The following is a 22,818-nucleotide window of genomic DNA, read 5'->3' as shown; positions in this document are numbered from 1 at the left end:
AAACAATGCAGTTATAAAAGAAAATATAGAACGCCCCTTTCCTTCTTTGCAATCTTTAAGTTTTGTCAGTACTTTTTAAATCACTAAAGTTGGCTTTTAACGATCGCCCAGCTTATAACACCTCCCCAGGCTGAGGGCCACAGGAAGGCTAGGCAGCAAGTGGGAACTTGTCTTCTGGAAGCTACAATTTACCAGGTGCTATAGACTTCTGCCAGGCCCTTCTTGGGACTTTCTTGGCTTTTCTAGCAGATTGTCAGTGTTATCTGGAGGGATATCAGTGCTGACCCAGTATCAACAATGGGGAAAGCACTGAATGTTCTTCACTGTTTAAAAAGTACAATGTTGGCATCTGCACTGGAGGAGATTAAATTCAGACCCCAGAGACTGAGATAAAGTCTGTTTCAAATGAGCTTTATGGTCCCTAAAGAGTAGAGGCAGCAGTGTCTTCTCTTCTTTGACCCCCTTGATAGAATGACTCTTTTTCCAGACAAGATGCCATTCATTCACACACACACACACACACACACACACACACACACACACACACACACACACATTCTACTCTAAAACCTGCCTGTTGGAGCTGACATGTGGTCCCAGTTTGTTTTTCACTCCTGACTGGAAACAAAGATGTATTATGAACACCAGTGGAATCCCCTTTGGCTATGTTTTGAGGCCACCGGATAGATTGCCCCTTTGGGAACGTTAAGCAGCTGAACTAGGGGACAGTACGACCACAGTGGTGTCTGGTCAGAGGTGCACAGAAGTGCATGCAGCCAGGCTGGGGAAAGCCCAGCAATGGCTCTGGCCTCAGATCTGTTGAGTAGGACAAGCTAAATGCTGTTTACATTTAGCCTTTATCTTGCTAAGCAGTGGAAATGATGTGGGCCTCAAAAGACAGGTTCCCCTATTGCCAGCTTAGAGGACGGGGTTCAGGAATTTATTTGGAACATAAAAGGAAGTTGGGGAGAAGCAGTTCTGATGAAGGGTTGCCTCATGATCCGTTTCAGTGGAGCTTCTGCGATTGATTACCTTCGCTCAAGTCCCAGATAATACTCAAAGGCTGTGCTTATGGAGAAAAATCACCGCACGATCAATTTCAATTTCCACAGTCTCAGCAGGGACCCTGTTTGGGGATGTGATCTATGATGCAGAGTGAAGTATTAAACGTACAAGACACAGGGTGCCTTTTGGCAAGGGCACTGTCGCACTGATCGCGGTGTGATTGGTTGACGGGGGCTAATAAGAATGAAGAAGAGCGATGGAAAGATGTGGAACTGACTGGAGTACTAGGCAAATCGTACACTTCCGTGGAGTTTCTGCTGCCACGCGGGACATGGGGTGGATGGCAGAAGCTGCGTGGTTTTGACTCAGGAGGATAGAAATGTTTTAAAAAATCTGTTTGCCCCATACGACAAAAGACGAACTTGTTTGTTATAAAAATTTAGCAAATGAAAAAATTTTAAAAATCACTCACCATCCTACTTCCTGGAAAGACCCACTCTAAACAGGTTGGCTTACATACTTCCTATATTTTTCCTAGGCGTACACACACATTTTTATTAAAATTATAATTATTTTTGAAAACCACTTTTCACTGAACTGCTTTCCCTTTCATCTCTCCATGTCTATACTACAATATCCTTTTGTTAATTGGTTTTTAATTCAAAACCAACAGATGCTTTTGTGAAAAGCTTCCGAGTATAAGGTAAAATGTAAAAGTAGTTCTCCTCATCTCCTACCTCCCAGTCTCACTCCCCTGAGGTAACCCTAAGACTTTTTTCTTACTATTTCTCTCCAGCAACTTTCTGTCACACACACACACACACACACACACGAATAGTATTCAATTAATATATCACAAAATACTCCATGAAATCCTGTTATGTGGAAATTCAGGGTTTTTCCAGTTTTCACTTCAGTGAGCATCTTTGTGGTTATATCTTCGCACACAACCATGATGATTTCCTTAAGATAAATTCTAGAAAAGGGATCACTACATTGAAAGATAGGCACAATTTTAATGCTTTTGATATTTGCAACCAAGCCATTGCCCTTCACATGGTTTGTGACAATTTCACACTCTCACCAGTAAGCAAAGCTGAATTTTTTGTAAATTTTTCATTATTTTTTTAACACTGAGGTTTTTTAAACTTTTAATAACACAATATAGAAAAGCGGACAAGCCATGAGCTGGACCTGCACTGTTCAATATGGTAGCCACTAATCACACGTGGCTACTGAGCACTTGAAACGTGGCTAGTCTGAATTGATGTCTGCTAGAAGTGTCAAAGACACACACACTTTCAAAGACTTGGTACCAAAAATAACATAAAATATCTCATGAATTGGGGCACCTGGGTGGCTCAGTCGTTAAGCGTCTGCCTTCGGCTCAGGGCGTGATCCCGGTGCTCTGGGATCGAGCCCCACATCAGGCTCCTCTGCTATGAGCCTGCTTCTTCCTCTCCCAACTCCCCCTGCTTGTGTTCCCTCTCTCGCTGTCTGTCTCTATCTCTGTCGAATAAATAAATAAAATCTCTAAAAAAAAATCTCATGAATAATTTTATGCTAATAATATATTGAAATGATATTTTGGGTATACTAAGTAAAATATATGATTAAAATTAATTTTACTTATTTCTTCTCACTTTTTTTTAATGTGGCTACCAGGAAAGTTTTCATTACATATGCGCTTGCGTTATATTGCTCTTGGACAGCACAGAGTAGGGCACAGTCTGGCTCCTCAGATAATAAAACCTACCACGTGAGCTATATACTCCTGATTTGGTCTCTTCCTCTGTCTGTTCCTCTCCTGTGACGCACCCCCAAGCCGCCTGTGCCTCAGTTATACTCTGGGCTCTTAGAAATAATGTAGTACTTTTCATCACTTCAGTTCTTTGCCAGGGGAGCACCTGGGGGGCTCAGTCGGTTAAGCATCTGCCTTTGGTTCAAGTCATAATCCCGGGCTCCCAGGATTGAGCCCCACATCGGATTCCCTACTTCACAGGGAGTCTGCTTCTCCCTCTCCCTCTGCTCCCCTGTTCTCTCTCTCGCTATCTTAAATAAATAAATAAAATCTTGAAAAAAATTCTTTTCCAGGAATGATCAATAAACTCAATAAAAATGAGTGTCCACTTTTGAAGGTAATGGGGTTGTGTGTTATGATTGTGATCTCCCAGAACTGTTAGGTATAAACTCTGAGTCGCAAATGGAATCATTTGTCAACTGATTTGTGAGAGCGTGTAAGTATTTAGGTTTCAGAAATTGCTGCTGAGTTTAATATCATGCCCCTTCCAAACCGTGCACACAGGGCACAGAACAGACAGAATACACATTCATGAGAGTCCGTTCATTGATGGAAGTTTGCCATCTCTCTGTGCCTCAATTTTGTTTTACTTTCCCATGAAGCGAGGATGATGGAGTGGTGCACACAGTTCCAGACAGCAGGAGTCAGCACTTTGTAAACACTGGGGGGGAAAGAGATTAGCTGGAGATCACTGGGGCTGTTTCCTCTCACTCCCCACCTCCTGAGGTTTGCTAAGCCACCTCGCCCTCTTCATCAGCCCTCCACTCGTCCTTGCACACGTATTGACTGTACCAGACACACCCTAGGTACACACAGCTTTTCATCAAAGACAAATGCCTTTCGCCGGTTGGCTCCCGCTCTCAATCACTCCAGGATAGACGCAAAATGCAGATAAGTAGGAAGGAAAAGGCCCTTGGGTGAGCGTGTGAATCTCGCTCTCTTCTGCCCTTTTCTTGGCTTATATCTCATTCTTTGTGTCACTTTTTCATTGGACTCAGCTGTAGTGTTAAAAACAAAAACAGAACAATAACGGAAGATTTTTAAAAATTTATCTTAAAGTATCTGGGGCTCGATTACATGCTCGATTATTTGGAAAGTGGCCCAAACTCTCACTTCAACCCACTGTTGCAGTCCGAGCGGCTTCTCTTGGGAAGGTATCCAGGTAAGAGGGATTAAAGCAAACAAACATCTCTGTCCCGACCTGTCTCCATCATCATGCTTTTGTTGTGGTTGTCGTGTGCTGAATTACGTGAGAACAATGCTGCTCTGCTTAGAGTTTTTATAAAACTGCTTGTGATAAAGAACCAATATAACCTTTCAACAAGGAAAATGAGAGTTCTCTGTAAAGACCCTCGGACTTTAAATTTGGAGACGGAGGGCAATATGTTGTTGAAAAGCGAGTGAACTAAGAACTGGAGGAGGGCTGTCTGTTTTCCATTACTGTTGTGACCCGCCCGACGAACTCGAATAAAAGTCTGCTAAGCCTTAGTTTTGCCATCTGTGAACTGGGAACAGAGTAGCCCCCTTTCTTCCTGTGTTCATGCGGACATGGCAGCACGCAAATGCAGAAGGAATAAATTATTCCTTGGGCTGCAGTGGTCTTGACTGATGCTTGAAATTCCTTTCTAACTCCAGATTCTGTGATTATAAGTAATAAATACTTTCGCTCTTTCCAACCACTGTGTTTAAATACTCTGGTAAAATCTAAAGACCTCTTTCTTATCTCAGTAAGCCAGGCTATAATTTTTGCCTTGCACAGACTCCTAAGAACCTCTTTTCTCTTTTTGTATTCAAAGCTGAGCACATAACTCTGAAGGTTTGTCTACCTCCCCTCTCTCTGTCCTATTATATCAAGGGTGAAGCAAATTGAGAAGTTTTCAGAGGCGCTCTTGGAGAAACAAGGCTTCCGGGTGCATTGGATGAGCCCGAGAAACCAAAGACTCAATGAACTCCCTTTTGATTAAAGAAATGGTTAGAATCTTGAGAATAAAACTATTCCCTCTCTTCTCATCAGCAGGATGAAGCCAATATCTGGGAACTGGCAGATTGCTAGTGAAAACATGACCAAGGCCTAAAGAGTATAGTATAAAACATTATGACCTTTTTTTAAAAAAGGGCTTATGCACTATATAAATTTATTTCTATTTTCAGACGACTTCTCCTATCAAAAGCACTACTTCCCAGTGTAGTTTGCCTGTTCAAGGTTTTGAAAGCATTATCAGAGAAAAACAAAACTGAGTCTAAACTGAAAGTCTAGAGATCTCACTGGCCCATGACTGTAGATAAGGTTTCAGTAATACTATCGGCCTAAATGCCATAGGTTCTTGTCCTTGATATAGCTCATCCAGGACCTCCAGTTCCTTGACACCCTCCCTTTGTCTCCGAACATGAAAGGGTCAATAGGATGCATCCTCCCTGTGTACCTGAGCCCCACTACGTTTGTGGGTTTGGCAGAATCTGCTAGACAATGCTTCTCCTTCCTCGGGCACCAGAGTCTCTCTTGGGATTCCAGTAAGCACCGCCTGTCTGTGAGGCATTTCTGCTTCTAGGGCCAGGCCAAGTACATTGGATTCCTCAGGGAGCCAAAGTGACCTCCCCTCCCTCCCTGTGACACACTGTTAGAGCAGTCCTCAAACAGTGTTATTTGTGTCTTGATATTTTGCAGAGATTTGGTGAAGTAACTCTTTGGGTTTTTACTTAACTGGCTTCCTGCTCTCTGTAAGTGGGACATGAAGGCCACTGAAGAATGAGAGAGAGGCCAGAGAGATTCAGGCCAAGCACCATACTCTTCTTTCATATTCTTCTTTCATACTCAAGGTTGCCCCTCTCCTCTGACAACCAAGACTTCATCTTGAGACTGGATCCTTCTTTTCTTGACATGAATGATCTCCCAGGAGACTTCCGTAGCCTCCACCAGAACTTTCAGGTTCCCCCTCTCGTTCATTCAATACGCCCGAACCTCCCGCAGCGGGCACATCCCAAACACAAGCTAAGATTCCTTCTAAGGAAGGATTTCCTCTTGTTTTCATGGAAACCACCCCAGACCAACCCCAGGGATCGAACTTGAGATGAAGACATTGTGGGTTGATTGTGGGAGCAAAGCGGAAGTCAGTGGTGAGGATGGTGAGGGGTGTGGTCCAGGGGGAGCCTGAGAAGCTTTCAAGAAGGGTGCTTTGTCTCTTCACTCGGGATCTGTGTTCTCTCTGCAGAATGACATCTTTGAGTGGGCCAGGGACCACCGAGTCCACCACAAGTACTCAGAGACCGATGCTGACCCTCACAATGCCCGCCGGGGTTTCTTCTTCTCCCATATCGGGTGGCTGTTTGTTCGCAAACATAGAGATGTCATCGAGAAGGGGAGCAAGCTTGACTTCACTGACCTGCTGGCTGATCCTGTGGTCCGATTCCAGAGAAAGTAAGTGAAGAGACACCGCAGAGTTGTCCCTTGCAGGACAGGATCGAGAGACTGAGCGCAATGGGGTGCAATAATACCGCCAAGTAGTTCTCCTCATAACACTTACCCTTCGTGTTAGGATTTACCTCTGTTTATTCATTTCCTTTTGCTCATTAAGTCCTCCCTGTTTACACATTTGTGTTGAATTGTAATTTTAAATTGAAATGGATTTCCTTTAAGCCTATTGTCATTTCCCTCAGAATAATCCGCATGACTGAATTCATGGTATCTGTTTCTGTAGTTCCCCATCCCCCACCCATGTTTCCCTGTGGTGGCGGGGAGGGCAGGGAGGACTTGCTTTATTTTAGCGAAACTTGACTCTGACAGCTTTGGACTCTTTCCAGGTATCCTGCTCTGTTCTGGAATTCTCTTGCAGTGACGGCTCCCTTCCCCTGCCTCCTGAAAGGTTACACCAGTAGGTTTCTGTGCAGAGAAAATGTGACCATGTAAATGTTAACAGAGAGCCCCAAAATGCTTGTGCTCACTAACGGTGTCAACTGAGCATAGTCAGTCAGTCAGCATTTGCAGGGTAGATCTGCTTTCAGTAGGCACATGGAGAAAATTGCCTGTAATTGTGCTGGCAAATAGAAACTGGCTGTTTTTCACCTTTTCACCAGGAACCTGGCATAGACTGTATCCATGTTGGTCTGGATCTGCAAAGTGGGCCACTACGAGAACATTTATAAATGGGCTTTTTGCTCCAAAGTAATGGATTTATGTGCAAAGAGAGATAATTTATGGAATGCACTCTGGTTAGAGCCTCGAGATAATATGGTAAAAAAGTGGTTACCAGAGACCATCTCCACTGACAAGCAGGAGTCATTTGAGGACTTATCTGAATAGAAACTCCTGAATATAGAAATGGAGGTTGCACCTTTGTGTGACACAAATGATTCTTTCATGAAAGAAAGTATGGCTTAGAATTGTGCTCACGTTCCCCTCGACCTCTCTCCTTACATTGGAGTGGGCAGCAGCGCATAGTGACAAAATGGCGGACGTGGAGACAGACCGCCTAGGATCAAACTCTGTGACTCCTCCTTGTGCTAGAAAAAGATCTGACCACTCTTGATCACTGTCTCCTACAGTTCTTATGAGGACATAATGAAGGAAAATGTGTGGGAAATGCTTGGCACATAGTTAAGAGCTTAGATCAGCGATTATTATTATTATAACACAGGCCAGAGGATTCAGTATGTTTCCATCCCCTGCTTCTGTTGGTTTCTCCCGAGGGTCCTTGAGGGTCTCAACACAGCTCTTTCAGGTGGACACACCAGTAGTTTTATAGCAGAAAATAACAAGGTGTTTTCGATTAACAATTAAATGATTTGTTCATTTTGATTTTTCACCATGAGCATAAAATATTAAGTCATTAAAGAAAATCTGCAAAATTCAGAAAAGTAGGGTGAAACTAATTCATAGTCCTGACACAAAAACACAGCCATTATTTGTAATCTGTAACATATCTTTCCACGTTTTATCCATATATTTGATACATTTTGCATGATGACAGTCATACTGCATATGTAATTTTATGTCTTGTCTTTTAACTTCAGATTATCTTGGAGGCACCATTGTTGAAGGCTGTGTGAGTTCACTAGTTAGCGTCACACTCTATTTAACCATCTCTCTGCAACTGAATATGTATGTCATTTCCAATTCTGTGAGATAAATGATGTTGCTATATAATTAGTAATGCTTTGGGACAATCAGGCCTTAGATTAATTTGAAGAGCTCAGATGAGAAGGCAAAAGATCTTCTATTTTATTAATGAGAACTGAGCTGAGTATAATAGTCTGGGTTTCTCTCATCATAAAAGTAGAAGACTTTTTTTTCATCTTCTTCCTTAAAAAAAAAAATCTGATTCATTAGGTGTATACTGGTGGTACACATGTCTGAAGACTATTTCTAAATGCAGGCAGAAGAACAAAGACAATTTCAGCATGTTCCCTGAATAGTTACCTGAGAACATCGTTCATCACCAGCCCAGCGACCAAAAGGGGTTGTAGCTATCATAAACCATCCACTCACATCATCATTCCTTATATATTATTAAGCTCCTGCTAAGAATTGGTGCTGAAGATACAACCTTAAAGATTGGTTTCTGTACCGCCACCCCCACCCCCGATTTGCAGACCAGCAGGGAACCCACAGATAAATTTATAAACAATTATACCCTAGTGAGAGTAGTGCTATAATGGTGTAGTACAGGGCACCATGGGGACACAATGCAGGCTGGTGACGGTGAGGGAAGGCCTATGGAAGGAGCTGACTTCTAAGCCAAGACCTGAAAGATGACAAGGAGATGAAGATGAGGGAAAGGGTATTTAATATATCTGTCACTACATAGAACTACGTAGAGCCATTGAACTTTAGAGCATGTCTTCCATTTTTCCTATGGGAAAATGAATAAACAAAATGTAGATAGAAAGTTGGAGATAGAAGCACTGTCTTGGTCTTTCGGGGCACTATCACAAAAATACCATAGACTAGGTAGCATAGACAGCAAACATTTATTTCTCACAGTTTTGGAGGCTGGGAAGTCCAAGATCAAGGTGCCACAGATTTGGTGTCTGGTGAGAGCTTTCTCCCTGGTTCATAAACAGCCATCTTCTTGCTGTTCCTAAACAGGGAAGAAAAGAGAAAGGAGCTCTCTGGGGTCTCCTTTGTAAGGGCACTAATCCCATTTGTGAGGCCTCCACCTTCATAGCCTAATCACCTCCCAAAGGCCCCACCTCCTAATACCATTGCATTGGGGATTAGGTTTCAACATACGAATTTTGGGGGGACACAAACATTTACTCTGTGGCGCCCACCTACATCTCAAATTCTTTGCTCCATGTTCTTTTGATTATACCTTGCTGTTTGAAAGGGTTACAGCAGTTCTCTGAAGTGTGGGTGAGTACTCATGTTCTTTGGTAATTACCCAGCCTAGAGAACATAGAGATCCATAATCGAAAATAAGGCTTAAAATCACTGCAGGAATCACTAAAGGGGAGAGCTTCCCGAATACACAGACATAGTGCAACAGTTTGGGTATTTTCATGTTCATGAAACCAGCTTTACTGGTCCTGCCAGTCAGGCCATGTGGAGGCCACAGATTCCTTAAAGATTGAGTCCTTGCCCTTGGGGTGTGATTTGAGGTAGGGGTGGACCCTGTCATTGGCAGCACTGCCACATGAGGTCTCAGTCCTTGTCACCCTCAGCTGAGTGGGGTACTCTAAGAGTAATAGGGACCCAGTCCTGGTCACTTCAGTGGCACACCTTATAGAGCTCCTCTCCTAGCCGGAATCTCCACCTGCTGCTGTGTGGTTCTCTGAGGGCGTCAGGCCCTGTTCCAGTTTCGGTGCCCTAGGTTTGCAGCTGATCCACTAATGTTAGTGCTGATCCAGCATGAATATTGCAGCGGGTTGATAAACTTGGGCTTAGCCTTCCTCATGACAACTTACCAAAGAAAAACTTGCCAGGGGTTCCTGGGTGGTTCAGTCAGTTAAGTGTCTGACTCTTGATCTCAGCTCAGGTCTTGATCTCTGGGTCATGAGTTCGGGCCCCATGTTGGGCTCCATGCTGGGTGTGGCTTGCCAGAGATCCAGACTTGATCAAATTTCCACTATACAGTATAATAAAAGAGAGAAGACAGTGGCATTAAAGATAACAGGAAAACAACACAATTCAAGCTATAGTTCTAGATTTTTCCTCTAAAAGATAATTTTACCAAGTCTGTTATAACAAGTTAGTTAACTGGACTACTTCAAGTTTTACTCTACTGTCAAGTTGTGAATGACAAAAAGGAAGGTGGTAGGAGGCAAGAGGGAGAGAAGCTAATAGTATCATATTTAGACTTTGGCGGCTGAGCCCTTCCCTAGGTCCTATCCTACAAGGGCTATGCTTTACCCCATGGGGTAAGGAGATCACAGGGCAAAGGCACATACCACCTGGAATCTTCTCTCACTTGTAGACCATGCCTTGGGGTCCTGGGAACCTGGAATTCCTGCCCAGATGACTCTGAGCCTACTTCTAGAACCTACACCAGCCTCTCCAGGGCTCTGTCCTCCTGAAGAGTGGTCAAGACGCACTGTTAGCCTGACGATGAGCTTGGAAGCATGAGCGTGGCTGTGCACAGAGAGAGGACAGACCTAGGGGTGGAAAGAGAAATGGGCAGATCACAGGGTAGGGGCCTCCATCTCTGCTCTTGGTCTGAGTCCTGCAAATGTTTGGGTGAGCCTAGAAGGGGACCACTCATAAGGTTGGCAGTGGGTCTGTCAGTTAAGAGTTGCCTTTGGCTTAAGCAGAATAGAAGTTTCTTTCCCTTACATATAAAAGTATTGTGAAGGCCCAGGTTATGACAGCATCACAAGGGTCACTGGATTCTTTTATCTTCTTCTCCATCAACCTTAGCGTATGACTTTCATTCTTTCATTTTAAGGTCCAAGGTGATCACTAGAGCTCCAACCAAAAGGAAGTTGGGGGTGAGGGTGGGGGCTAACACTGCTCACTTGAGTCAGTCACCTATAAAGAGCTTTCCCAGGAGACACACACGGCTTATCCACACACTTCTCATTAACTGTGTCTGCATTCAAGGGAAACTGGAAAATGTAGTCTCTTGGTTGATGCATTCCACCCTTGCATAAAATCCCGGTTTTGTTCCTATGAAAGAAAGTGTGAATTGATATGGGGTAAGCAATTAGCAGTCTCTCTCATAGTTAATTACGTAAACAAAATGACTGGCCATCACAAGTTACTCAGTCTGATGTTTTCATTATAAAGCAAGTGAGTAGCCTTTCTGCCACCATTTTGTGAGCAGAAACTGAAATCTCACCTCATTTTTCTGAGATGGCAGAGTGAGGATAAAATCCAGAGGTTGTTCCTCCTAATGCTTGGCTTATCCCATTGATTCCCTTATTAGACAAGAAATTTCCTTAGAAATAGCATGCAGACACTGCCATGTGCATTTTTGAAGTAATTAACAAGGATGCTAGTCTAGTCCAAACATATGAAGACAAGGTCCTTGCCTCATTGCCATGGTGATGAGATAAGCTGAAAGAAAATGGATGGGATGATCTAGAAGAGTGAAACACTTCTGTTTTAGTGCCCTGGGAAGGTATGAAAATGTATAAATTTTGCCATTCCAATAAGATTGACACTTGAATGGCTAGAATCTATTTGAGGCCTACTTCACTTCTGTTTTTCTCCTGGTCTGTTATCATTAGTCTATTTTTTTCTTCAATGTTGAACATCATATGTCTCAGCAATACCCTCTTTTTTATGACTTTATGTCAATCCTATGTCTAAACCCCACATGTATTTCTGTGTTGGTGACATCAAATAGCCAGGGCGAGCAGTCAGACAGGTCTACAATTGACTCATCCTCATTTCTCCATCTCGCCCCCTCATCTTCCATGTAGGGGATCCCCTAGGGAGTGGGATGAATCATCTGGGAATTTACAACTAACGTGACCCCACCTCTGCTGAACAAATCCATCACTGTTTGATTAGGGTTCCATGTGGGGCTTCCAGGAAGTCCTCTCTATTCTGAGTCCATTTTCCTTGGAGACCTACCCTATTTGTTGCTAAGTTAATAGAACAATTCTTGTCTAGATAATAGTAACTTTGAGTGGCTAAGTACATTCAAGGCCTTGGTTGGTTAGTTGTATTTTGTGGAAAACTCTACGGAAATAATCCCCAAATGAGAGACCCTGGTTGATGAGATATTCAAACATCTAGACTTGTGGGTGAGATCTGGGGACAGACGAGGCGACAGTGCCTTTTAAGAACAACCACCCTCTGCTACTTCCTTGCTCATCAATTACCCTTGGTTTAACCTTTGCCTGATTCACTTGGGTCCTTGATGGTCCTGCAACAGCAAAACCAAACTGGCCCCAGGGTAGGCATCACTTGTTTAGGCTACATGCAGAGCCCAGCTCTTTGATATACTGCCTGCCAACTCACGCCTTAATAATGCAAGCCAGGCGCATGTGGCATTTCTCAGCGGATTCCGCTTCCTTCCCTTTTCTGCATATGTCACTTTTCATCCAGTGACTGTATTTTGAGCACTCACTACATACCAGGAATTGTTCTGGGTACTGGGGATGGGACAGTCAACAGGAGAACCAGATTCTGGAGGACGCTTGCTCCCTCTTTCTAGAGATCTCTCTATTTAGGTTTGGGAATGTGAGAGAGGGAGCCCCACCATGCATCTGCTCTCTGCCTGACTGGGCCTCTCTCTCCACAGACAGACATTTTCTGCTCCCCTTTCCATCTCTCTTCTTACTCAGTCCCTGTGCCATGAATCAGTTTGGGTTCACTCCCTCTTGTCTATTTGCCTCTTTCTGTTCCCACGGTCATTGTATCTTTACCTGCCAGGGGGCTTTGTTCCTTCCTTTGTGCCCTTCTCTGCATGGGGATATACTCCCTCATTAGTCACACCGTGTTGTCCAAGCTATGATGTTCCTCCTTTTGCACAGTTTTATTAGAGAATAAAAGCCATTTAGCCAACTGCTCAGGCAGACTTTTTCTTCTTTTCCAGGGGCGGGGGGAATGAGGATTTTTTTGTCCTCATGTCACCATCTTGCTCTGATTTAGTTTTCCCATATGTTCCCTGTGTATGTAAATATTCCCTCTCCTTGAATCTTGTCTTCCATTTCTGAGGGGCAGTCTATCTTTGGTTAACAGCCTGAGCCCTGGAGTCTTCTCTCCCATTCTGCCCTCACATCAAATCTTTGCATCTTATCCTGGCGCTGTAAAAGTTTTGAGGATGAAATTTTTCTTTGAATAGTGATCCCTGCATCCAGCTCTACTTATCAGAAGTTAAAATTCTGAATCTTTAAGTTCCAAGGATCTGATGAAATTAGCAAAAGAAGTGTGAACTATGTTTAATTAGATTTCTTTTGTTAAAAGCTAGTGGAAGAGGTAGAACACCCTTTACTCTTCTTAAACATTTGGCCTTTCTAAAGCGACTGATTGCCATAACCAGAGAGCTGACTTGTACTCTGGAATACAAGAAAGAGATGATTCAATATTGAGTTTGCAGCATCGACACCAGCATTTCCCTATTTTAGTGGTTAAAAATTCGGGCAAGGGAGAAACCAGTGTTGGATATAACTCAATAGCTCGTTTTGACTTTTTAAAAATTTCCAAGTCAAAATGTTATTTGTTTGCCTCTGTAAGAGGTACTTTTCCTATGAGAACTTTGTAAGCCTTTGCCAGTTTGACTCTCTCTCTCTCTTCCTCCCTCTCACCACCCCCCTCTGGGTGCATAAAAGTGTATCAACAGCATTAACAGTCCTTTTTCTTTCCCCACATTGACCATTTCATTTCTATGTGAAATTCCCCTGGCAAGATGAGGAGACAGTTTCTCAAATGTCTAGAATCTCAATACTTCACTGACTAGCATGTCAGACATATTAATTAACAGGTGTCAATGGATTCTGGAACTGCTCTTTGTAAATGTTATCTTAGCTTCATTGTTGATGGCAGTGAAGGCCTCTTCATATAGCTTCAATACACTTCAGTAGCCAATAATAGCTGCTGTTTGTTAGCTGCCTATTATATACTTACTTTGTGTCTTTTCACTCATTATCTCTGATCTTTTCAATAACTATCACGTAGATGATGGTATCTGGATTCTGGGTTTGAATTCTAACTATTCTGACTCCCTGTGGCCTCAATTAACCATCAAAAAAGAATAGCAGATGTTTGCACTAAATTGTTCTTTCTCTAGCAAAATACTACTTTACTACCAAAGCTGAGAGAAATCTTAGCTAAATTTTAACGTAAAATTTAATAAATCTTAGCTAAATTTAAAGTAAAAATTAAATAATTATATAGAAGTCAAAGCAAGATTAAATTTTATAAAAGACATTTTGGTACAAGTATAAATTTTCAATAATACTGAGATATTATCAATTCCTGGCTGTCTTTCTAGACCACATAGAGATTCATCTTCTAATATTTTCTTGGAATAAAGAGCCCTTCAGTCATGCATGTGGCTCCAGTTCCAAGGCTTCATCCAGTAGAGAGAGCAGCAATAATTCCTATAAAATGTTTTTATTTAATATTTATGCTCTTAAAAGTTAGATGTATTACCAGTGGCTTATGCCATCAAAGAAGAAACCCTTTTTTGCCTTTTCATTGTCTCTTTTTTTCCCAGAAGGGCAGAAAAGTGGAGAAAACTTTTCGTAACAGAAAATTTATTTTCTAGTTATTTCCTCCAACAATTACCTTATAAAATTTTTCTAACCTCACAGCTCTTGGGATCCACACATCATCTTTAAAAAATATGTAAGACAGAACATACAAATAAAATTCTACTTTTAGTACAAAATGTAATAAAAGTTCATTGCAGAAAATTTAGCAAATGCAAATAAACTTTATAAAGGATAAAATAATCTGTAATCCTTCCACTTAGAAAAAAAATAAGTTAAAATTTGGTTGTATATCCTTCTATATTTAATGAATCGTGCTCTGCTTTCTTTTTACCAAACTTTATTCATACCCTGCATACTATTTAAGACTAATTAAAATAACAGGGGCACCTAGGTGGCTCAGTCGGTTAAGCGTCCAACTCTTGATTTTGGCTCAGGTCATGATTTCAGAGTCCTGGGATTGATCCCTGCATCAGGCTCCACACTCAGAGTGGAGTCTGCTTGTCCTCTCCCTCTGCTATTCCACCCCCCCCCAACTCATGGTCTCTCTCAAATAAATAAAATCTTTAAAAAAAATAAATTAAAGTGATTAAAATAAGAAGAACTATATTTAATATTGTCTTCTTTATTTCACTTTGTTTTCTATGTGTGTATGTACTAATTTCCATTTGATACCATCTTTCTGCCTGAAGAACTGCCTTTAACAGTTCTTGTATCACAGGCCTTTTGACAATAAATTCTCAGCTTTTGTTTGTCTGAAGGTCTTTTTTTATCTTCATTATTGAAAGGTATTTTTACTGGACATAAAATTCTGGATTGACAAGTCTTTTTCTTACAGATTTAAAAGATGTAAATCGCTTGTCTTAGGCTCTATGTAGTCTCTGAGAAGTCTTCTGTGATTCTTCTTATTATTCCTCTGCATGTAATGTTTCTTTTTTCTCACTACCTTCAAGATTTCTTCTTTATCTTTGCTTTTCAGCAGTTTGACTCTGGATGTGTCTAGCGATTTTTGTTTTGTTTAGTTTTTGTTTGTTTGTTTTGTGAGGAAGCAGTTATCCTGCTCGAGATTCTTTGGGCTTCTTGGAACCAAGACTTGTTGTCTTTCATTAATTTTGGGAAATTCTTGGTCATTGGCTCTTCAAACTATTTTTGGCCTTGTTTTCCTTCTCTCTTCTTCAGGAACTTCAATGACACCTATGTTATACCATTTGATATTTTCCCACAGCTCTTGGAGGTGCTGTTCTATTTAAATCACTCCTTTTTAACTTATATTTCCATTTGAATAATTTCATTAACATATCTTCAAGTTCACTAATTCTTTCCTTATGTTTTATCTGCCCATGAACCCATCAAAGGAATTCTATATCTCTGACGCTATTTTTTAAGTACAGCGTTTGCATTTGACACGTTTATACCTTCTATCTCTCTGATGATATCTCTCATCTGTTCATGCATATTGCCCACCTTTTCCATTAGATCTCTTTAACATGTTAATTATAGTAAAGTCCCTGATAGTTGCAACAGCTGAATTATCTTTGAGTCTGGTTCTATTAATTGGTTTATCTCTTGACAATGTTTTTTTTTTTCTTACATTTTTATGTGCTTTGTAATTTTTAATATATGCAGGACATGTCTAGAAGAACAGAAAAACTAAGGTAAATATAATTCGTGCTTGTCAATGGCCACACCTATTCTTCTTTCAGGACATTAGTGGGGCAGGGGGGAGGGTGGTAGAGGGTGAAGGTTGAGTCAGTCAATCAGGAGTTAAATTAGATTTGGGTTTAGTGTACCACAGACTTCAGTAGATAGCTGTTGTTATCATATGCTTGGAGTAGACCCTTGAGTACCAAAGAGGATTTCTAAGTATTAATGCTTTACACTCAGCTTTCAGCTGTCCCTGTATACCTATACCACAGAGGACATCTCTCTCTATGCTCTGGCCCATATCCCAAGTAGGGGGGACTTCTATTACTTGCTTCTCTATGCATGTCTTGTAGTAGGGGTTTGGGATTTCTTTGTTGTCCTGGCTCTGTATCAGTCTGAGGCAAGCCCTGTGTGCCTGAACCTTGGGGTTAAGGCTTCTGGAGCATCTTGCCTCTCCCCCAACAGTAGGAGATGTCTGCTATGGAGCAGTGCTGAATACTGGGCACAAACCAGGGCACAGAAGGGTTTTGCTTCCACCTCTCCCTCAGTAACAGTGGCTCTGCCTATGTCTGTGGGTGGGATGAGAGTTTCCTACTCCCTCCTCAGAGATGAGCAGGTTTTTTTTCTCTTATTCTCACAGAAGCATTGGACTTTTGCCTGGTCCTAGAGGCAGAAGGTTTTCTGCCCTCCCCCAGTGGCTTAAGACTTTGGCTCTGCAAGAGAAGTCTCTGGGGAAGAAGTCAAGGCTTTGTGTTTGCCTTTTGGTGGCAGCTGGTCACCACCTGCATGTCTATGTGGTGGAGGGGGGCTCTCTCCAATCTCCTCCTTTGCCTCTGACTTTCTTGTGAACACCCAGTGCATGTCTGTAGTAAAGAACTGGAGGGTGAGTGCAAACTCCCTTGTGTCTGAGGCTCTAAGCTCTTCCAAACGGATGTACTAGCCACACTTGGCCTTTAAGGATTCATTAAATTTTTAGCTGATTTCTTCCCATCTACTAATATTGTGGCCACATCTTTCCCTTATGGTCTGTCAAGTGAAGCAGTTCATGAATGGCCTACCACTCTTTGGAATTCAATCACTTAGTTGCCTTGTGACCTCATGTCTCTGGCGGGCTCAAAAGAAGTAATTATTTTGTATATTGCCCATCTTTTCTCATTGTCCTGATGGAAACGATGTTCTCTTGTAACTTTTTACATCCCAAGTGGAAGCAGAACTCTACATCCTATTTCATAGGACCTGCAGTTTTTGCCCAATGGAATCCTGTGGAATCTTTCCAGTTTTAGTCCCTGCTTAATATTTCATTGTGAGGATGGATCATTATTTCTGATGAATAATGAAGGATTTTCACCTTTTTTTATCATTAAAACAATGCCAAGATGAATAACTGTATACATAAATTTTTGATCATAGCTATGATATTTTCCTTTGGCTAAAATGAGAATAGCTGAGTCAAATAATATGCAAATTTCTCAACTTGTGATACTCATAGCATAATGAATTTGTAGATCTTTGCTTATTAGCGAGGCTAAATATGTGTTCATATGGGGTTTTTTTTGTTTTTTTGTTTTTTTTTTTTTTTTGCCATTTGCGTTTTAAAAGGGACATACAGTTATTTTCCTCACAACTCCAAAACCCCCACTAGCCAAGGACAAAGATACCAACTCTTCATCTCCTTCCTCCATTTTTGTTGAAGAAAAAGATCTAACAAAGTGAGATGCCAAAGCCCACTTTCCTACCTCTCATGGAATAGGAAGGTAGAACAGCCACAAATGAATCTGGTGTCTAGACAAGCAAATTAATACATGGAGCATTTACATATTTCTTGTTCCTAGTCTCCCTGGTGCTCTGAGCTGGAATATACTACTCGATAAGTAGTAATAGTCATTTTAGTGCTGGTTTGCTTCACGGAAGGCTCTTTCTAAAGAATCCAGCTACTGCTAAGCTGGAAAGAGAGTAATATGGGAGGAGTTGTTTAAACGACAGGCATCTGAAGGCACAAATGCATATATTTAAAGTATGGAATAAATTGGTTAACTGGAAACAAATCCATTACTTACTGTCCAACTTGTAGTTCTTGCCATGAAATGACTTACGACGTTAAAATCCTTGTGACAGCTATTTTGTGAAAATTTTTGATGAGGCTGAGTCCCTTTTTAAAATTGAAAGTATGATTCATACATATTTGTGAAATTCAAGTACATTTTCTTTGTTACTGATGCAAAATGCAAATGGCAATATATTATGGGGACCCCTTGTCAGTTGACAGCTGAAGTGAAAATATTGTCTTAAGTAACAAATTTGTTGATGGCTGTTCTATTACCCAAAATGAGTATTTAGATTATTCATGTGCAGGTTGTCATGTCAGAGCTCTGAGGGAGATTTTCCTTGGATACAATTTATTCTAATTCCTCAGTCTTCATTTCACCATGTTATATCATCCTGAATGTGTCACGGAATAATTAGGTTGAGAGAGATGAGGTTTTGTTAGAGCCACAATTTGCACGGGAGCCCTGGAGAAATTACACCCTTGCCAAACAACCGTGTTTCGGATTCTCAGCCGTTTTCTCTACTCTGTATCAGTACAAAGGATTTCCAGAGACAAGGAAGGGCCCTCAACAAGGAGGCTGTGTTACAAGATGTTTTGTAAATTGCATCGAAGATACATATTGAAGAGTAACCCTTCCTGGGAGTCCTGTTTGACTTTGTTATGTGCTCACTGAAACCGCTTGCTGCATGCCCCTTCTGTGCCCCTGGACATATTTTAAAGGTCAGAAGAGAGAACCACAGCAGTGGACTTGGTGGTATTATATCAAGTAACACTGGTGGCATTATACACACACACATACACACACACACACACACACACTACATATGTATTGGTGACATTATATAAAGTAATAGTTGTGCATTCAAAAATCAAGCCTTTTTTTTTTAAGATTTTATTTATTTCTGTGACAGAGAGACAGCCAGCGAGAGAGGAAACACAGCAGGGTAGTGGGAGAGGAAGAAGCAGGCTCCCAGCGGAGAAGCCCGATGTGGGACTCGATCCCGAAACACCCGGATCATGCCCTGAGCCAAAGGCAGACGATTAACGACTGTGCTACCCAGGCGCCCCAAAAATCAAGCCTTTTTTTTTTTTAACTGTGTGAAGCGTAGGTAGAATTATAATCCATATTAGCATCGGGTTATTTATTCATTTATTCATTTGGCTGATACAAAGAGGCAGCTATGTATGGAGAGGTGAAACAGCATCTTGGAATCCAAAGAGACTACTTTGGCATTCTCCAGATTTCATTTCCATAGCCATAAAATGGTGATAGTGGTGATATCTATCTTACAGAATTATTGAGTGAATAAATTAGTTCATGTGTGTAAAAGTGTCCATCACAGAGGAGATGTGCAATAAATATTTGTGTAATTAACCACACGTAAAGCTCTATATGGAAGCTATCTCATTTATGAAGACCTGAGTTCTAAAACCCTGCTCATGTGTCCATTTTTTTCCTAAGTTCAAAGTGACTAAGAGAAGTTTAAGTTACCAGTTTCCAGATGCATCTACATAAAGTGGGCCCTTCAGAGCTTTAAACCAGGAGTACTCTTCTCTTCCTTACATTCTATTCAACCTTTCCCCCCAAGTGTGGACCTCCTGTGGCTACAGCACACTCATTGGCCACCAGATGAGATTTGCTGATTTGGATGGGCCCTGACCCCAGCAACTTTGACCCTGGGGAGCCACCCTTACCTACCTCTTCACCAGGCTTAGGCTTAAGTGCACCCATAACTCCTGGACTTCAGCAGGATTAACAGAGTTTAGGCCAAGGGATACCGTTCATTGCTGCTAACATGCAGCCATAACCCCCCAAAGTTGCCTTTTTCATTTCACCAATCCCCCTTCCTTCCTTTTTGATCGTGATTTGGTCTTTGGCCTTGAGGATTCTTTCAGCTTGCCAGGAGAAGCCTGCAACAGTAGGCACTCGCTCACCACTTCGAGTTTTGAAAAATTATTTCTACTTTTGTTTCCATCATAATCGTGTGTCTTTTTTGCAGCATTTTAAATATACTCACTGCCTTTACACTTTTCAGACTGATGATGTTACTGATGTTCATAAGAGAGCTCAGAACTGAGCACAAATCCAGCTGACATCCCCCTGACTAAGGAACAATGCGGCACAATGATTGCTTGTGGCTGCTAATACTGTGCTGGTGGCGGGCAGAGTTGATGCCCCTTTCCACCCTGCTTTGTTTGTACTGCGAACTTCCTTAAATGGAAAAGTTGTAAGCAGAAGCATTTCTGTATTAAGCGATAGGAAGATATAAAGGACGGAAAGGGATAGTCCTGGCTTTTATTAATCATATCATTTAATTGGAAAGAAAAGAGGGGTGCCAGGGCGCCCAGGTGGCTCAGTCGTTAAGCGTCTGCCTTCTGCTCTGGGCGTGATCCCAGAGTCCTGGGATTGAGCCCCGCATCAGGCTCCTCCGCTAGGAGCCTGCTTCTTCCTCTCCCACTCCCCCTGCTTGTGTTCCCTCTCTCGCTGGCTGTCTCTCTCTCTCTGTCAAGTAAATAAATTTTAAAAAATCTTTTAAAAAAAAAAAAAAGAAAGAAAAGAGGGGTGCCTGAGTGTCCCAGTCAGTTAAGCGTCTGACTCTTGATTTCGATTCAGGTCATGATCTCAAGGTCGTGAGACTGAGCCCTGAGTCGGGCTCCACGCTTAGCACAGAGTCTGCTTAAGATTCTCTCTCTCTCTCTCTCGGGGCACCTGGGTGGCTCAGTGGGTTAAGCATCTGCCTTCGGCTCAGGTCATGATCCCAGGGTCTTGGGATTGAGCCCTGCGTAGGGCTCCCTGCTCAGTGGAGAGTCTGCTTCTCCCTCTGCCTCTCCACCCCGCTTGCACACGCTTTCCCTCTCTCAAATAAATAAAATCTTAAAAAAAAAAAAGATTCTCTCCCTCCCACTCTCCCTCTTCCTCTGCCTCTCGCCCTCTTCCATCCTTGCTCGTGCTCTCTCTCTAAAAAGAAAAAAAAAAACAGGTAAGAAAAACACATACTTACAAAATAGCCAGAGGCCTCCAAGTCCGTACCTGAAAGCAGTTGAGGGAAAGCACAGTAAAAGAGAGAAGGGTAGAAGGAGGTCCTTGAGGTCCACATGAAGTGATGGTTCACGGCCTTCTCTGACACTCTCATTCTCCCCCGGGATAGAGTCTATCCCTTTGTTACAACTTCTTTTACATCCTTCAGTCAGTGCTCCTAGTTTTCTAAATACAGATCTCAGATGTTTTGTGTTCAGTTTATTCCTTGACATTCTGCAATTTTTGTGGTTATTGTTGACAGGCATCGCCGAGTTTTTATCCCAGTGAGAGGGACAGGGAGTAGATACGCAGACACCTCATCTCCCCTCCCTAGATACCCCAGGTGAACAGCAGGAACTGTCAAGGTGCCCAGAATTTTCGCAGCACCACGGGACACCACACCTGGAAAGGATGTCATGGAAGTGGTTGCCCAGAGGCAGAGGGCTCCAACGGAGAAGCCCCAGCGAGACAGCTGACTTAATCAGCCTTAGAGATTAAAGACTCACCTTCCTCCCTCCTTGATTTTCTCAAAGAAATGCTTCCACGGGTTCAGAAAATTAAAAAATAAATGAATGAATGAACAAACAGGAGCATAGGTGAATGCTCCCTTCCTGGGGAGCATACCTTGATGCAAAGGATGTTCTAAGAGTCAAATTCTTAGTCTAAAATACTGAAATTACGAAGATTAAAAAGGATGAATTCCTGGTTAAAGAAAAATCAAAGAAATTACGGTCAGTGCACTGGCTGAGGAAATCCTTGTCAGAAATCAGCTTTGAACTGTCTCCCTGTCCAAGTCACTTTTATCTCTCCTCACACTGCCTATTTTCATATAAAACAAAACAATTCTGTCACACAGATACAAAGCCTCTTAGTGCTGAGATAATGTGATTTGTCAAAACATGCTCATTGACTCAGCTGAAGTGTGCTATCTCTTCTGACACTTGGCGTTCTCTTATAAACCTACTCTTATCTTGTCTATCATTTTAAAATAAAGAAAAACAATTACTCAGATGTCCTAACTATCAAGAGATTTAGACAAACCCCATATATCTACATGTATTTCAAGATAAATGAACAGCCTTTCAAATTCTGTCCAACTAAGAACCTGATGTTTAGGATAATGAAAACGTTCATTTACAATCGGAGAGCCAATATCTGTTTCAGGGGATTGAGAAAGCAATGCACCACCTGGAACTTAATAACTGATGTTTCAGGGCAAGAATGAGCTATGGAGAGTCTCAGAATCACAGGTGGTGACGAGGGGATTTCTGGATCTTCAAGGCCAAAGGCTTCCAGAGAAAAAGAGGAATAGAAATGAAGGAAGTCCTTCTCATGCGGGTGCTCACACACAGATTTTTGAAACTGGGATGGCTCTGTTTAAAATGCAAACATGACTCTTTTTCTCTGTGCTCTTTGTGCTCGTGCTCATTATTATCTGAACCAAGTACTACCAGGTCGAGAGAAAGGGGAGCGGGGAGACTACAACTTAAGCCATTCAAATTTCGTATTGAAAATTTGGGTCCCAGTTGTCTTGCCAGAAAGGATGACAATCATGGGACCTGAGGTCCTTCTCCCGCAGTTGCCGGCCTGCCCCCTCCATCGCTGTGCATAGCCTGAGCTCACGCTACCCGGCGTGCAAATAGGCAAACCATTTACGTTTAGGTGATTCCCCTCATGTTCTCACTCAGAATCTTTTTGCTCTTGAAA

The 22,818-nt window shown here is 42.1% G+C and overlaps 1 protein-coding gene across 1 annotated transcript in view; it reads left to right on the top strand.

Annotated features, from left to right (window-relative positions):
- SCD5 (stearoyl-CoA desaturase 5) overlaps positions 1-22,818 on the top strand; it is a 139,167-nt gene that overhangs the window by 97,161 nt on the left and 19,188 nt on the right. The window contains exon 3 of the mRNA XM_026509866.4: positions 6,016-6,221. Within this exon, the coding sequence (XP_026365651.1) occupies positions 6,016-6,221 (206 nt within the window). The remainder of the gene's footprint in view (positions 1-6,015; positions 6,222-22,818) is intronic.

This window comes from Ursus arctos, unplaced genomic scaffold (assembly GCF_023065955.2).
Source record: "Ursus arctos isolate Adak ecotype North America unplaced genomic scaffold, UrsArc2.0 scaffold_9, whole genome shotgun sequence".
NCBI lineage: Eukaryota > Metazoa > Chordata > Mammalia > Carnivora > Ursidae > Ursus > Ursus arctos.
The sequence above is the reverse complement of the archived record's forward strand: the minus strand, read 5'-3'. Positions and strand labels throughout refer to the sequence as shown.